At 42.2% G+C, this 18,382-nt stretch overlaps 1 protein-coding gene across 1 annotated transcript; it reads left to right on the forward strand.

The window, feature by feature from the left end:
* Positions 1-3,406: 3,406 nt before the first annotated feature.
* On the forward strand, positions 3,407-14,127 carry IQCF5 (IQ motif containing F5). The gene is made up of 2 exons (XM_006892308.1): positions 3,407-3,683; positions 13,685-14,127. The coding sequence occupies exons 1-2, from the start codon at positions 3,407-3,409 to the stop codon at positions 14,125-14,127; spliced, it is 720 nt and encodes a 239-aa protein (XP_006892370.1).
* Positions 14,128-18,382: the final 4,255 nt, after the last annotated feature.

Genomic DNA, 18,382 nt, shown 5'->3' on the forward strand with positions numbered 1-18,382 from the left:
AACAACAACAACAACAACAACAGCAATCCACTACCAGGTGGCTTTTAGGGGAGCCCTATCAAAGAAGGATATTTTTCCCCATGTATGCAAGAATGTGAGTAAAAGTGACAACTGTCGTGTCTGTCAGAAGCTTTAAGAGTCATTAAGAGATTTAGACACATTCCTTGTCTATCTTCCAAGAGAGTGGCATGTTCCAATTCAGGACTATCTTTCAGCCCAGATCACAGAATGAAGAAGTGTGGATCGGGGCCAACGCCTGCTTGCAGCCTGGACCACAGCCATAGCTGCTCGGACTCATGGTGGATGTGTGACCTGTATAAAAATAGACCTTTGTTTTTGCAAGTCATCGAGAGCTTGAGGTTGTCTGACACCACGGCATAATAGAAGGCAGTGAGTTGCCTACCAAACCAAAGGGAAACAGTTCGAACCCACCAGCTTTTTCATCCTGTTTCCTACCTGTAGAAAGTTAGAGGTGCAGGAGTTATTTTACATCCCTAACACCCCGTGAGTGTCAGGGTAGAACTGTGCTTTGTGGGCTTTTTCATGGCTGGCTTTTCAGAACTGGATCCCAAAGCCCTTCTTTCTAAGTACTTCTGGTGGGTTGGCAATCATGTGCGTTGTCCATTTGCACCACGTAAGGATTCTACAACATAACATAGCAAAGGCTAACTGGTTACCTGGCTTGATAGTATTCTTCAATGTTATTGTTGTTATGTGTTGTCTAGTCACCTGCGACTCATAACGACTCTACGTACAACAGCTTTATCCTGCGCCAACCTTATTGTCTCTGACACATCTATACCCATTACCCCAGTCACTGAATCAATTCATCTCATTGAGGGTCTTCCTCTCTTGCACTGTCCTTCCATCCTCCCAAGAATGATGTCCATCTCAAGGACTGGACCCTCCTTCCAACATGTCCAAAGTATGTCAGACAGAACTTCAGAATCCTTGCCTCCAAAGAGCAGCCTGGCTTCACCCTCTCCAGGATGAACCTGTTTGTTGTCCTAGCAGTCCGCGGTATATTCAATACTCTTTTCCAGCACCACGGCTCAAAGGCATTTCTCCTATCATTGTCCAGCTTTCTGATACATATTAAGTAATTGCAAAGACCATGGCCTGGATCGGGTGCACCTCAGTCTCCAGGCTGACATCATTGCTCTTCAGTACTTTTGAGAGGTCTTTGACAGCAGACTTTCCTAATGCAATTAGGCTTTTAATTACATAGTTTGCTGGTACCAAGGATGTTGATTGTGGAGCCAAGCAAATGAAATCTGTTAACAATCTCAATTTCTTCACTATCTATCATGATGTTGCCAATTGGCCCAGTGGGGATAATCTTTGTTTTCCTGATGTTGAGATTCAATCCACATTGAAGGCTGCAGTCCTTAATCTTCAGCACCAGGCACTTCAGGTTTTCCTCAGTTTCAGCAAGCAAGTTTGTGTCATATAAATAACGCAGATTGTTGATGAGTCTTTCTCCAAGCCTGATACCACATTTCTCCTTATAGAGTCCAGCCTCGCGGATGATCTGTCCTGCATATAGATCAAACAGGTATGGAGATAGGACACATCCCTGTCATGCATCCTTCCCAATTTTGAACCATGCAATGTTTCCTTGTTCTGTTCTAACGACTGCCTCCTGGTCCAAGTATAAGATTCTTCAATACAGATGGATTATAGTTTAAAAGATCCCCTATTGTTGCTGTTCTGTTGGCCTGGTGGCAATAAACTGTGCCAAAATCCCAAAAGCATGTGATTCAAAGCCAGCAGTTGCTCCGCGGGAGAAAGATGAGCAATCTCCTCCCACGTGATTAAAGGCCTCTGAAAACCTGCTGGAGGGTCAGCTATGGCTCGGTTCCAACTTTACGGTGCACAACACAACACACACATTGTTCTTGTTGGGTGCTGTACAGTCAACTATGACTCATAGTGACCTTGTAAACAACAGTTCTGCACCCTGTGCTAACTTGTGCCATCTCCTATTGAGGAACATTCAGATTGTTTCCATATTTTGTTATTTCCAGTTAGGCTGTAATGATTACCTTCATACATATTGACGTCAAAAGTCTAGTCCCACCAAGGTCCAGTATTTCTCTTGAGAGCTTTGCCCATCTCATTCAACATGAGAATGAACTGGACTTCCGTCTTTTCCCTAGGAAGGGCTCAACTATGGGGAATCCTCCCAGTCCCTGAATCAGAGCTTATCATAAGCCCCCCCTTATGACATCATAGCTCTCCTCTCTGTCCTTCCCACCTTACCATGGCTGGGGAAGCAGAGTTGACCAGAAGGATGTTGAATGGTCTTTTCCCAAGCCAGGGTTCTCAGTGTCGTGTAAGAGACATTCAGACCTTCATGAAGACATTAAGACCTGTATGAAGTTTGCTGAGTTTTATCCTTGAAAACTTCAGAACGAGGGAGCTCCCAGGAAAGGGAGAAAACCCCATGACTGAACAGAATCATTGAGGAATAACCAGGGCCTCACTCACACTCATATCTGTTCTCCTATATTTTTATTGTAGAAACAAGAAAGCATGAAGAAAAAAATAAAGCAAAGATATTTTTATAAAGCAGAGGTACCATCTTCCAAGGAGGAGGAGGTGGGTGGAGACCACACAAAACTGAGAAGCCAGACCCTTATTGGTCTTTGACCCCTGATGTCTCTCTGGGGATTGCTGGTGTCTTGGCCATGATCAGGAACTTAATATCAGAGAGGGTAAAGAGAATTACGAGTCTTTTCTTCATCTACCACTCAGTCTGAGATTGTGGGTCTGACTGAGACTTGGCAAGATCCAAGAGGCAGGAAGATGTGAACCCAGAGTGCTCTGGGCTTAGGGGTGTGGAGATGAGTGCTGGACTTGGAGAATGCAACAGTGAAGTATGGGAAACCTGGAGTGTGTCTATGTGTGTGTGTGTACCTACTTGCACGTGTGTAAGCGTAACGTGCACAGAGAAGCGGAGGTAGCAAGAAATGAAGGAAGAACTGAACCTTACTAGCATGGTAGCTGGAGACTTACTGTTCTAGACTCTTGTGAAGAAGGTCACCTAGAAATAAAACCAAAGACTAAAATTCATCAGAGAAAAGCTAGGAACTCTAGAAGCCCTAATCCACAGCATGAATAGTCTTCCAAGCATAATGAAAAACTTATGACCAGGAGAGAAGAGACTAAAATTGAGCAATGGGATTTTCTTTTTTTCTTTTTTTGCAATGAGATTTTCTAAGAATCAAATCCCTATGCACATCAAAAAGCCTCTCTCAACAGCATAAGAAGGAAATTCTAAGGAAGGTCTGATTGTAAAATGAGAAAAGATCGGGGCAGCTTCTCAACAGACCCTGGGCTGTAGAGCGTGATGGAAAGAACTCTGAGTGTCCCCTGTACCCATACCTAGAATAGAGCTAAGAAGATGACACATGAGGAAAGAGAAGAGACTGCCAAGAAGATCCAGGCCCGGTGTTGTGGCACACAGGTGTGCCGGAAGCTGCCATACAGAGGGGCCTATAAGGAGCAGGAGTGGGTGGTAGTGAGGCTGCAGCCCGGGGTCTGCCTGTGGTACATCTGCTGGAGCTACTGGCATGTGCTCAATGCTGCCTGCATGATTCATACCTACATCTGTCACAACCAAGGCTCTTTCAAAAGCTACTTCAGAGTCACTTCAGATGTGCTGCAGATGAAGCCTGATAGTATGCATGGCTCAGATGCTTGCAAAATGACACTGTCATTTTGCAATATAAACTTCTTCCCTCAGCCTCTCTCTGTCTGATAAGCTCCAGGAAGTCCCTGTCTCAGAGGAATGCCAGGGTGACTAATAGTAGCTACACCTAATAGGTCCATTCTGAGGCAGGAGCAGACTGGGATCCTATGTGGAGGACACTGAAAGGATGGGTAGGAAATATGATTGATTAATGATGTCTACCACAGGCAGGCACACTGGAGGTGCAGGATTGATGGCTCAGCTAATTCTGCAGATCTTCATTTATGAGAAGTTTATATTAATGGTGGCCTTGGAGTTGTGTGGCTTGAAGGAGGTGGAAGGAGACGTACTTGACTAGGAGTTTGTTGTCTTTAGTTTAGTGACTTGAATAATGCTTCTGCACCCCTCAACAGTTTTATTCTGGGGATCCAGCTTGATAGATACTCTCTCCTTTCCCAGATCAGAGACCCCAAATTCCTTCTAGTCCTTCACTCTTACTCTGTAAATTGGAAGATGAGGAAGATGTTTGTCTCCAATAGAGGATCATCCTAGTGTTTTGTTCCCACTCAGACTCCACTTGTTTCTTGCCCTCCTGTGTGTGGGTTGGGGCTCAATCTTGTCTAGAATCTACATTCTCAGATTTCTTCCTCTCCTTTCTCACTATTGCCACATCTCCTTCACTTTCAAAGTGTCCCAGTCTCCTCACCATGGAGGGTACAGGATCTGTCTTGAAGACTGAAGAGAAAGAATTCAAGCCCTGACAACTTTAGGTCCTCCAGAAAAACGAGCTAGGAGCTTGTATTCCATTCATTCATTCAAATAACAAGCAATTATTTAGGATCTACTGTGTCCCAGCACTGTGTGGCAGTCCTTGGAGTCACAAGCGTGATAAATGCCCAAGCTCTGTCCTTAGGAGCTAGTGAGAGGAGAGCCTGCTAGTAAACATGACTACGGTATGATGTGATGATCCCACAGGAGAGATGTGAGATGTGTACTAGGGCATTAGGCGTTTCAGGATGGGCAGATACACCAAGCCACCTCTAAAGGACCTGCTAGTGATGCCACTGTGCCAAGGCCAGCACCTGAGAGTCACCTAATTGAGATGTGGAGCCAGAGCAGAAAAAATAAAGGAAGCAGGGCCTGGTGGGTAAGGTCTGTCATAGTACAGACAATCCTAGGGAAAATACCTCAGCTAGTTGGAGGACTGGCAGCAGATGGAGAGGGCTGATGCCCTGGGATACTCACTACTGTTTTCTTCTTGTTCTCCTTTTTGAAGAGTTCTGCTGAGAATTTCTGGGGGAAATGTGGGAGGGGTTGTAGGGAAGGATAGAGGTGAGGTAGGGAATGAGGAGAGGTGCAAGAATGCTAGCATCTCAGCACCTGGCAGGGGATGGTCATCCACGATGGTCCTGAAGGGCTCATGTATCTTGTAACCTGTGCTACGTGCCTTACCTTGGCTCCAGCAGGCAGCCCCTACCATGCTTGCCCAGGCCCTTTATCTAGTCCACCTTCAAAGCCACCACTGATCCTCAGCTCCTGCAGTCCCTCCTTGCTGCCTACTGACTGTGGAATTCAAGGCCCCAGAGCTCTCTTTGTTCCTGGGGTTACTAAATCTGTCAATTTCCCAGCCTTGGAGCCTCTTCTATGCCTGAGTCTTTCCCCTTGCTGGGCTCCAGATGTAGGCTCTTCCTAGCATCTCAGGGCTCCTTGGATCTTAGTTCAAGGATGTCTACATCACAGACAGAGAGAATGGAAATGTTTAAAGTACCTTTAATGGGATATGGCTTAAATGCATACAGTAATAGGTTTCCATTTTAGGTGTACAGGTATTTTCCCGATTCATGGTCTCATTTCTGCCATTCAAGGATCCACTCTTTTGAGGCCAGAATTTTCCACTTCAAGAGATGGATATTTGGGTACAGGAGCTCTTCTGCTAGGCACGAGTTTACCAGCTGGTGTTTCTGTAGCAGTGGCTTCTCCCCAAACTTGGAGGACACCACCAGGAATTAGAAATGTCCCTGAAATACAGAATCATGTGGCGTGCCTTCTTCAGCATCTCATTTGGATACCTGGTGGAAGCTTCATCAAAGCATCCTTGCCTGTCCCTGGTAAGAGTACAGAGAGGTGACACTTAAGTTGACACTAGCAGAGTGCCCCCCCCCCGCTCCCCGCCTTACTTGTAATAAGTAGAAGGCGACAGCGTGAACTGGCCCACACAAGCAGCAAGTATATCCTTTAGAAGCTCAAAGCGATTAATCAGTGTTTACGCTCATAGTCATACAGCTACAGTTCCTGTGCACTTGGAGAAAAGTGCAACCTCCCTGAAGGGGAGAGGCATGGGTCTTCAACTTAGGCAAGTACTCAAATCATGTCTCTAAATGTTCAAAACAAAATACTGAAAGGGGAAAGTGCTTGCACAAAAAGCACACGGATGCCTCGACAACAAACCGTACAGCCATGGAGAACATCTGAGTTCAGCTACCCATTAGCCTACAGCAACCTCTCACAGAGGGCTCAAATCCTGGCCAGTCCCAGGAACACTAGCAAAGTTCAACAGGACAACAAATAACAAATGTTAGCAAGTTTGTGGGGAGACTGGAACTCTTAATCACTGCTGGTGGGAGTTTCAAATGGTATAACCACAGCAGTCTGGCTCTTTCTCAGAAAGTTAGAAATACCATTTGACCCAGCAATTCCACTACTAGGAATATACCCTAAAGAAACCAGAGCCATGAAAAACATAGAACTCATGAAATATGCAAAGTGGATGACCTTAGAAGACATTATGCTGAGTGAAGAAATATCTCAGTCACAAAAGGACAAATATTGCATAGGGCCACTACTGTAAAACAGGACTGACACTGGGGTTGAGGGAAGACAGAGAAGAAGGGGAGGAATGATGTATACTGCGTTGCAACAGATGAGGGAGAGAACTGTTTAAAAGGGATATATGATTAGGTATTACTCTCATGACAGGAGTCTAGAATGAAGGCTGCACAGTGCAGCGGACTTGGGGGAGAGGGATTGCATAGCAGTGAAAAAGTTTTTCTTTTATTTATCAAGGAGAAAAGTTAATTGGGGGGGGGGTGAGGGAGTGGGCCGGGATAAAAGTGCAGAAATGAATGACTAGAAACCCCAAGTCTCTGTAAACTTTCATGAAAATGAATAAAAATTAAAAAAAAGAAACCAGAGCCATGGCTCAAAAAGACGTATGCACACCTATGCTTATTGCTGTGTTATCCACAATGGCAAAGAGATATATGGAAGCAAACCAAGTGTCCATCAACAAACAAATGGATAGAAAACTATGGTACATTCAGGCAATGGAATATTGCACAGCACTGAAAAATAACAAACTTGTAAAACATTATACAACGTGGGGGAGTCTAGAGGACTTTATGCTGAATTAAGTATCTTGGTCATAAAAGGACAAATACGGCATAACATTGGATCGATTAGGCAACATCATAATAAGTGGAAAAAAGATTAACTGTCAACAACTTCATCTTAATTGGGTCCACAATCAACACCCTTGGTATCAGCAGTAAGGAAATCAGGAGACATACAGCACTTGGAAAATCTGCAGTCTATTATTTGGCATGTTGTTGTTATTGTTGTCAAGTCCAACTCATAGTGACCCTATGAACAATAGATCTGTTCTATCCTGTGCCATTCTCACACTTCCTGACACACTAGAGCCCATTGTGGTAGTAACTGTGTCAATCTACCTGCTTAAGGGTCTTCCTCTCCTATATCAACCCTACGCCTTTCTGAGCATCATGTCCTTCTCCAAGGAATAGCCTCTCTTTATATATCTTTATATCTCAAGGAATAGCCTGAAATATGTGAGGCGAAGTTTTGTCATCTTTGTCTTCAAAGAGTACTCTGACTGTACTTTCTCCAAGACATACATGTTCTTTTGGCAGGCCATAGTATGTTCAGCACTCTTCTCCAACATCACAGCTCAAAGGCATCAATTCTTCTTCTGTCATCCTTATTCCTTGTCCAGCTCTCAGATGCATAGCAAGTGATGGAAAGACTACAGCCTGAATCAGATGCAACTTAGTCCTCAAACTGAAATCATTACTCCTCGATAGTTTGGAGGAGTTTATAACTTCAGACTTTCTCAGCACAGTATGTCTCCTGATTTCCTGACTGCTGGTACGAAGGGTGTTAATTGTAGATTCAAGTAAGATGAAATTGTTGGCAGTTTCAGTCTTTTCTCCATCTATCATGACGTTGCCTATTGGTCTTGTGGTAAGATTTTTGTTTTCTTGATGTTCAGATGCAATCCATATTGAAGACTGTATGCTTTGATCTACAACAAGTGCTTCAAGCCCTCCTCATTTTCAGCAAGGAAGGGTGTATCATCTGCATAATGTACATTACTGATGAGTCTTCCTCTGATTTTGATGTCACATTCTTCTTCATAAGGTCCAGCTTTTGAATAATTTGCTCAGCATACAGATTGAATAGATATGGAGAAAGAATACAACCGTGGCACACTTTCTTCTTAATTTTAAACCATTTGGAGTTGGGACCAGTTCTTGGAGAAGGACATCATGCTTGGAAGAGTGGAGGGAAAGTGCAAGAGAGGAAGACCTGGATTAGATGGATTGACTCAGTGACTAGGGTAATGGGGGTAGTTGTGTTGGAGACGAAGAAGTCAGCTCAAGATAGAGTAGCATTCAGAGGTTCAGAGCTGTTGGACATAGGGTCGCTATGAGTCACAAGTGACTCAATGGCACATAACAACAACAACAACAACAACAACAACAACGTTCCTTTGCTCTGCACAACAGCCTCTTGGTTTAGGTATAGGTTTTGCTTGAGCACAATTAAGCACTCTGGGATTCCCAATCTTCTCAATGTTAACCATAACTCATTAGGATACATACAGTCAAATGCCTTTGCATAGTCAATAAAGCATAAATATGCATTCTTTTGGTATTCTTTACTTTCAGCCAGGATTCATCTTCAATCTGACATCAGTAATGACATCCCTGGTGCCTGGTATTGTCTGGTATAACATTGTTTAATTGAACTAGAATTAATTTAATGAGTACCAGCAGGTTGTAGGATCCCCATTTGAGAAGTGTGTTGTATGTTGTATGAAAGGTTGGTGGTTCGAATCTACTAGTCAACCCACAGGAGAAACATGAACAATCTCTGCCTGTAGAGATTTATAACCTCAGAAAAGGTTACTTGTGAGTGGGAACTGATTCTACAGCAATGGGTTTAGTTTACTGAAGTTTTAAAGAGTGTCAGTATACACCTTGATGTCAGAATTTGAGGAGTTCTGTTCTCATACCCAGGACTCCAGCCATTTTGGCAGGAAAGGACAGGTCTTCCACCTTTCTCCTAGAAGAGGCTCAACTGTTAGGAGCTGTACTGACTCCTCAATCATACAATGCCATTATGACATCACTGCTCCCTCCTCCACTCCACTCTTCCTGCTGGAGCCACAGCAGAAGGAAAGCAGACCTGAGATGGAACCATCTATCGTCCAACCATGAGTAATTTAATAGCTCATAGATCTAAGGGGACTTGACCACCCACCCGCAAGCCATGTTTTATAAGAGAGTTTCACCCAAGCTTGCTGAAAAGGCAGGGTATATTTCCCAGTTATTTTAGGCTGGACTCTCCCTTCACACTCTCCTTTCCCCACGCCCACCCATGGTCTCAAAAAAGGTCTTGAACTTGACTCTGAGGTTGACTTGGCACAGAGCAGTGGAGAGAACAGTCACTCTTTTTTACGTCTCCATCCTAAACTCTTATACAAAGGACAATACCCTTTCAAAAAGCAGTAAAAGATAATGATGACATTGCACTGACAGAACAGAGTTTGAAGGAACAGAGGTGAGATGAGGAAGCAACCCTAGTCCCAATTTCCTCATCAACATCACCATCACTTCCCTCTTTGCCCCTTCCTTCATGGAGTTGTGGTCCAGGCTTTAGGGTGTTGAGGAAAGTTTGGACTTGTGATGTCTCTGATCCTTGGGTTTCAATGGTGTTCACCAAAGATGTAGTCACTGTGTCAATCTATCTCACTGAACGTCGTCGTCTTCTTTTTTTTTCTTTTTCTTTTTCTGGCTTTCTACGTTTCCCAGTATATCTTTTTCCAAGTACTGGTTTGCTTCTGACAATATGCCCAAAGTTTCTGAGATAAAGTTTCATCAGTCTTGCCTCTAAGGAGCACACTGGTTGCACTTTCTCCAAGACAGATTTGTATGATTTTTAGCAAATAATTACTACTCTTTGCCAATACCACAATTCAAAGACATCAATGCTCCATCAGTCTTCCTCATTCATTATCCAAATTTCAGATGCATAGGAAACAATTGAAAATTATCTTATGATCAATGGCTTGAATCAGGCACTTTGCAGTCTTTATGTTGACATTCTTCCCCCCCCCTTCATTCACTGTTGCACTTTTCTCTCTGCCCCCCGCCCCCCAGTTCACTCCTCTCTTTGAAAAGTAAAAGAAAAATTCTTTCATTGTTTTAAAATCCCTCTCCCCAGGTCTGCTCCACTAGGCAGCCTTCACTCTGGACTCTTGTCATGACAATAGTATCTAATCACATATCCCTTTTAAACAGTTCTCTCCCTCATCTGTTTCAATACAGTGTACATTATTTATCCCATCTTTCTCAGTCTCCTCCCAACCCCGATGTCAGTCCTGTTTTACAACAGTGGCACTATGCAGTATTTGTCCTTTAGTGACTGAGATGGTTCACTCAGCATAATGTCCTCCAGGATCACCCACTTTAAATAATATTTCATGAGTGTCTTGTTTTTCAACACAGCATAGTATTCCATTGGGTGAATATACCACAGCTTCTCTATCCATTCGTTTGTTGATGGGCACTTAGGTTGTTTCCAACTCCTTGCTACTGTGAACAAAGCCGCGATAAACATGGGTGTGAAAGCTGACATTCTTGCTCTTCAGCATTTTAAAGAGATCTTTGACAGCAGATTTTCCCAAGGTAACATGTCTTTTGGTTTCTTGGCTGATGCTACTATGCTGATGGTAGATCTAAGTAAAACGAAATTGTTGACAACTTAAATCTTTTCTCCATCTATCATGATACTGCCTATCAGTCCAATGGTGAGGATTTTTGTTTTCCTGATGTTAAGATGTAGTCCATATTGAAGGCTGTAGTCTTTGATTTTCTGGAGGAAGTGCTTCAAGTCTTCTTCACTTTCTGCAAGTAAGATCATGTCATCTGCACAGCATATGTTGTTGGTGAGTCTTCTTCCAATTTTGATGCCACATTCATCCTCATATAGTCTAGCTTCTCAAATTATTTTCTCAGTTTACAGATTGAATAGGTATACAGAAAGGATATAACTCTGATGCACACTTTCCCTGATTTTAAACCATACAGTGTTCCCTTATTCTGTTCTAATAATTTCTTCTTGGCCTATGTAGAGGTTTCTTCTCATGAGTCCAATTAAAATGTTCTGAAATTACCATTATTCTCAATATTGGCCATAATTTGTTATGATCCACCCAGTCAAATGTCTTTTCACAGTCAATACAACACAAATAAACATCTTTCAGTATTCTTGGCTTTCAGTCAAGATCCATCTGACATCATCAATGATATCCCTCATACCACAGCATCTTCTGAATTCACCTTGAGTTTCTGGCAGTTCCCTGTAGATGTACTGTTTTAGAATAATCTTCAACAAGATTTAACTTGTTGTGATGTGATATTAATGGTACCATCTGATAATTTTCACCTTTTCTTTTTGGAATGGGAACAAATATGGATCTTTTGCAGTTAGTTGGCCAGGTAGCTAGCTGTCTTCCAAATTTCTTGGCATAGACTAGTGAGCACATCTAGGATTGTATCTCTTTGTTGAAACATGTTAATCTGTATCCCACCACTTCATGGTACTTCATATTTATGCTAATGCCTTACAGTGCAGCTTGATTCTTGATTATATGCTACTACTTCTTTTTTTAAAAAATTTTATTCTATTATTTTTGTGTGTGTGTACCGTCAAATTGGATCTGACTGGTACAGGAGGAGATTGCCTCTCCTTCTCCAGCTGGTGTTCAAACCACATACCTCTGGGATTGCAGTACAGCTTCTTGCCACTAGGCCACCAGAACTTCCTTATATGCTACTTCTTGAGTGGTTCAGTGTCAACAAATTCTTTCTGGTACAGTGATTCTATGTATTCCTTCCATATTCTTTTTTCCACCTTTCATATTCTTTTGATGTTTCCTGAGTCATTCAAGATTTTGCCCATAGCATCCTTCAGTATCACATGCAACTCAGGGCTTGAATTTGATCTTCAGTTCTTTCAGCTTAATAAATGTTGAGCATGTTCTCCCCTTCCAGTTTTCTAACTCCAGCTCTTTGCACATTTCATTATAATATTTTGCTCTATTTCATTATAACATTTTTCTCTTATCTTCTCCCTCCCTGCCCTCATCTTGAGCTGCCCTTTGATTGTAATCTACTGTTCATCTTTTTTTAGCAATTTCCCCCCTTTGTTTTGGCTTTCTTATATTCTAGTATAAGTTTCAGAGTCTCTTGTGAAATTTGTTTTTTTCTTTTTTCCTGTCTTTATAACAGCCTTTTGCTTTCTTCATGGATGACATCATCCACAAATTATCTGGTTTTGGGTCATTAATGTTCAATACATCTAATATATTCTTGAGATGGGCTTAAACTCAGGTGGGATCTACAGTCAGCCCCTAATCTTATTTTGACTGCTGATATTGAGCTTCTCTATCATCTCTTTTCATAGATATAGACAGTCTGATTCCTGTGTGGTCCATCAGGTAAATTCCATGTTTACAGTTGTCATTTACGCTTTTTAAAAAGGATATTTGCAGTGAATAAATCATTGATGATTAAAATTTTATCATGCTATCTCATCTCTTTCTGTCACCAAGTTAATATTTTCCACTAATTCTTTGTTTACAACTTTTACATTCTGTTGTTGTTGTTAAGTGCCATCCATCAATTAATATTCATGTCTTTTGACTCCATTTCCAATCAATTTCAGAGTGCAAAAACTGGTAGAAATCTTCATTTTCTTTGTATTTGGCTTTAGTTGTTGGTGTTTGAATAATAGCTGTTTTAACAGGTCTTCCTTGTATGCATATAGATAGTATTTTATCATTCACAACATTGTACTTCAGGATAGATCTTGAAATAGTCTTTTTAAATAATTTGCCATTCCTATCATAGAAGATCATATGATCGTCTGATTTTAAAAATGGCCAATATGAATGCATTTCATCTCCCTAATGCCTAGGATGTCAATCTTTATAAATTCCATTTTCTTTTTATCAACTTCCAATTTTCCTAGATTCATACTTTGTACATCCCTTGTTCCCATTATTAATGGATGTTCGCCGCTTCCCTCCTCATTTTGACTCTCACCATATCAGCAGATATAAGGCCTTCATTGAGTGAAAACTTTACTCCACGTGCAGCATTAAGACACATTCCACTTTGAGGAGGCAGCTCTTCCCCATTTTTTGAACATCTTCCAGCCTGAATGCCACACAGTGAGTGGTCTTCTGTCATTCACAGGGTTATTCAGAGGTATTTCAGAAGTGGATAACCAGTTTTGCTTTTTAGTCTGTCTTAGTCTGGAAACTCCACCGAAACTTGTCCCCCATGGGTGACTCTGCTGGCATTTTAAATATCAGTGTTGCAGCTTCAGCATCATGGAAACATACAAGTCTCCATGATGTGGCAAACTGAAAGATGGTCTACTGGTGGAGTGAAGTAGCAGGTTTATTTCTATTTTATAGATGAAGACACTGAGACTCAGATGGTACGGCCTGTGCCCAAGGCCTTAACCAGAAGAAGTCTTGGGCTTTTAGTGCCAGCCAGTTCCTTACCCACTGATACTGAACTGTGGACAAAGGGGTGATCGTGGTCCCTTCCTAACACTCTCTGGGACTGACATGTTAATGGTTCCCAAATGTTCTAAGTGTCCTCTGTTTTATCTTGCAAGAACAAGAAAAGAAGGACCCCATGGCCGAAGATGCTGCAGTTGTGTTCATCCAGGCATGGTGGCGTGGCACGCTGGTGCGCCGGACTCTGCTGCACGCTGCCCTCTGTGCCCGGATCATTCAGCGCTGGTGGCGCGAGACACTGATGAGGCAGCTAACCAAGAAGCGGCAGGCAGCCCTGGAGCTCTATGCACGGCAAGAATGGGCGGCCGTCAAGGTGCAAGCCTATTTCCGTATGTTGCGCATTCGCCGGTGTTACTGTCGCCTGCTCAATGCTGTCCGCATCATCCAGGTCTACTGGCGTTGGCATAATTGTCACACTTATGGCTCTATCCAAGGTCACTATGAACTCAAAGAACACCTCTTGAATCTACAACTTGAAATTTCCTTGGGTTCCCGGTCTTATAGGGTAACCCAATGCATGCCACTTCCAATAAAGGAATGACCAGGTCTGCTACATTTCTGTGTCCCCCGGCATCTCTGTTAGGTGTTTTGTTTCTAGAAAGATATTGCTAACAGTGACTTAAGGGGTCTCACAACTCAGCTCTGAGAAATCACCAGGATTGGTGTAGAGGAGGTCAGTGCAGGGTGAGCAGGAATTGTGACTGATTAGTCATGTCTGGAGTTCCTGGGTGGTGAACATGGTTAATGCACAAAGCTGCTTACCAAAAGGTTGGCAGTTTGGGTCCATTCAGAGGAAGCTGAAGAAAAGCCTGACAACTGACTTCCAAAAAAAAATTGTCATTGAAAAGTGTATGGATTAGAGGTCTCCTCTGACACATACATGGTTGTTATGAGTGATGCTCAGCTCCATGGTAACTGGTGGTGGTAATGGTAGCCACAGGCGGGAACAGCAGTTGTATAGGGTCACCACATTTTCCATCTCCAGTTAGCCTCTAACATTCCCCTTGGGGTCTACATGAACGTTGTTTCTGGAGTTGTGAGGCATAAAAATTTGTGTCATTTGATCTTAATCCTCCCCAAATCAAAAGCCTTCATCATTGTTTGCACAGTCTGATCTCGGTCAACTCTCTAAACTCAACAGCCTACCACTCAACCTCTTACAGTCCTCCCTGGCCGCTCTGCATGTTCCCATCTCAGAGCACGACACCTGCTTCCTCCTCTCCAGGACTGCTTTCTTCCAGTTTGAGCTCTTCATTGTCTTTGCTCAAATGCTACCTCCTCAGTGAGACCTTCCTTGACCGCCTTGCCTCATTCTCCTTTATGACTGTAGTTATGATACTGCTTCTGTTTACACAGCCTTTATCACTATTTCCCATGATGCTGATTGCTAATGTCTTAATGTTAACATTTAGTCTCCATAATGGTGAGAAAATAAATTTCTGTTTTTTCAAGCCACCAGAGCCCCCCCCCCAAGGAAATGAGAACATCAGATTCCTCTCATTTTTCTTTCTTATACTTGCTATCGGACAATATGACTACCAGATTGTCAGTCACTATAAAGACATTTGAGGGAAGAAAAAGAATAAAGGCCAAGGAAAAGAGAGCCATCTGAGCCTGAGATAGCCTCCTTAGAACACTTTCCCAGTGGATCCTTCCTGACTTTTGCTGACATTTCGTTGTCCAGTGAGTGCCACATGTTCACACAGAACTGCAAGGGAGGCTCTCCCTAAACTGAACATATTGCTATCCCAAATATCCATGGTGCTATGCAAGAAATCAGGACAACGACTACTGGGCAACAGTCTGCATCAATCTTTTTTTTTAAAATTTATTATTAATTTCAATGAAAATTTATAGAGACTTTGGATTTCCATTCATTCATTGTTGCACTTTTCTGCCCTCTCAACACCCCCCCCAATACACTACCCTCTTAGAAAAGTAAAAGAAAAATTATTTCATTGTTTTGCAATCCTTCACACCCCAGTTCCACTCCACTATGCAGCCTTCGCTCTGGACTCCTGTCATGACAAAAATACCTGATCACATATCCCTTTTAAATAGTTTTCTCCCTCATCTGTTTCAATGCAGTATACATTATTGAACCCATCTTACTTAGTCTCCCCCCAACCCCGAGGTCAGTCCTGTTTTACAACAGTGGCACCATGCAGTATTTGTCCTTTTGTGACTAAGATACTTCACTCAGCATAATGTCCTCCAGGGTCACCCATTTTGAATAATATTGCATGAGTTCCTTGTTTTTCAATGCAGCGTAGTATTCCATTGTGTGAATATACCACAGCTTCTCTATGCATTCGTTTGTTGATGGGCACTTAGGTTGTTTCCAACTTGCTATTGTGAACAAAGCTGCGATATACATGGGGATGCGTTTGCCTCAACTTTTAACATAATAAAAGGGATACAATTCTAAGGACAACCAATCCAATAAAAGATAAATGAGATGATATAAGAAAATAATAAAAAGTAAAAAAATAATAAACTCAGGCATATGAGAAATAACAATGTGAATTTATAAGTTTGTTATGTGCTATCAAGTTGTTTAAGACTTATAGCGACACTGTATACAAAAACTCTGAACCCTGTTCTATCCTGAGCCAACCTTATGTCTCTGACACACCTGCCCCATTACTGCAGTGACTGAATCATTTCATCTCATCAAGTGTCTTCCTCACTTGCACTGTCTCTCAACTCTTCTAAGCCTGATGTCCCTCTCCAAGGATTGTTCCTTCTGGCAATATACCCAGAGCATGTCATATGGAACTTCAGAATCCTTACCTTCAAAGTGCAACCTGGTTTCACCCTCTCTGGGATGAACTTATTTGTCCTCCTAGCAGTTCATGGTATATTCAGTACTCTTCTCCAGTACCACAACACAAAGACAAGAATTCTTCTATCATCCTTAGTCATTGTCCAACTTTCTAATGCATAGCAAGTGATTGCCAAGACTATGGCCTACATGTGCCTTAGTCTTCAGACATTGTTGTAGTATTTATCCATCTATAATATAGTAACTTCCTTGCTATATAAAAGTTATGGATTTGTTTTGGTTTTTGTCTCACAAAAGGAGTTAAGAAGTTAGAAATAAATATATAGTGGTGGATGCTAAGTGAACTAACCTGACTTAGTTCCATAAGGACAAATAAAATAGTTAAACATGTATGAGGATTCAAGGGGGGAGGCAGAGGGGTGAGGATGGGGGAGGTGGTAGTCATGGGGTCACACAATTTGATGAGTGGAGGGGGGATGGATAAAAGAAAAACAGTATAAAAATTTTATTTAAAAACATATGTAGTGGGAGGCAGAGCAAGATGGCAGTGGTGGAGGAAGCATCTTAAGGAGCTGGATGAGCAACAAGCTGCATAGAAACGGGCCACCAGAGAGACTGATGCGGCACACAGAGACCTACATGGTGCAACACGGACAGTAAAAATTTGAGTCAGAACCTTTATTAAAAGAATTAGCCCCAGGAGCAGTGAGCAGCGGGACCCAGTGGACCCCAGTAGAAGCTGCCAGCCAAGTTGTTGTGTGTCCCACCTGCCAGGAAAAAGAAGGTCAGTGGGAAACTGACTGAGTTTTCTTAAGCCCCACCAACTGGCCAGGAGCAAAAGGATCAGTAAGAATTTGACTGAGTTTTCTTAAGCCCTGCTGGGCAAGGGCACCTGGGTAAGGGCCAATGGGCAAGGACTGCTTAGCGAGAGCCACTGGGTGGGAGATAGACAACTGGAATTTGAGTAGGGACCCCACTCGTAAGCATACCAGACAGCTGAAATCTGAGTGAGGTCCCTGCAAGTGACTGACCTGCCCTGGTGGTCACCCTGCCCCTGTGCCTACCCCGCCTCCCATTTGGCTCCACACCCATGCCTCCCCATCCAGTCTGTCGATCAACTTGCCTTAAATCCAGAGCACCTTGATCTGACTTAACTACAAGAGGCTGCTCTCACACACCTTGAACCGAATCTTCCCTTGAGTCAAAAGTTCAGAGAAAAACACAGGTCCCCACCGATTTTTAGAGCAATGTCTTTAGATCAAGAACCTATCAATGTCACAAAAGAAGCAGGCTACCTCACACACAAGATAAACACAAAGCAAGATGCCATCCACAAAAGGTGACACTGTATCAATGAAAGACCCATCACAATGGACAAGGAAGGTCACTATATAATGCTTAAAGGGTCAATAGAAGAAAATGACATAACAATAATAAATATATATGTACCAAATGAAAGACCTGCAAAATATATAAAACAAACATTAACAAAACAAAAAGAAAATAGACCACACTACTATAGTAATTGGAGACTTCAACAGAGCCTTTTCTAGAAAAGATAGAACTACCAGAAAAAAAACTCAACAAAGATGCTCAAGAATTAAACCACACAATAAACCAACTCACCCTCATAGATATTTATCAGTTAATGCACCCCCCCAAAAAACACAGTATACCTTCTTCTCCAGAATAGATCACATTTTAGGTCACAAGGCAAGCATCAATAAATTAAAAAACATAGAAATAATACAAAGCATTTTCTCAAACCACAATGCAACAAAATTAGGAATTAATAATAAGAGGATAAAAGGAAAAAACCCCACAACAAACACCCATACATTTGGAAGCTGAAAAACATCTTGCTTGAACATGAGTGGGTACTAGAAGAAATAATGAAATTAAAAAGTTTCTTGAAACAAATGACAATGAAAACACCACTTACCAAAACCTCTGGGAAACAGCCAAAGCAGTAATCAGAGGTCAATTTATAGCAATAAGCAAACATATCAAA

The sequence above is a fragment of the Elephantulus edwardii genome, unplaced genomic scaffold, assembly GCF_000299155.1.
Source record: "Elephantulus edwardii isolate Elephantulus edwardi_28Jun2011 unplaced genomic scaffold, EleEdw1.0 scaffold00113, whole genome shotgun sequence".
NCBI lineage: Eukaryota > Metazoa > Chordata > Mammalia > Macroscelidea > Macroscelididae > Elephantulus > Elephantulus edwardii.

Excerpts from the sequence above, each read along its gene's own strand:
- IQCF5 (XM_006892308.1), top strand. The coding sequence starts at position 3,407 with ATGACACATGAGGAAAGAGAAGAGACTGCCAAGAAGATCCAGGCCCGG. Across the intron at positions 3,684-13,684 it reads GCTGCAGATGAAGCCTGATA|AACAAGAAAAGAAGGACCCC; the intron begins GTATGCATGGCT and ends TTATCTTGCAAG.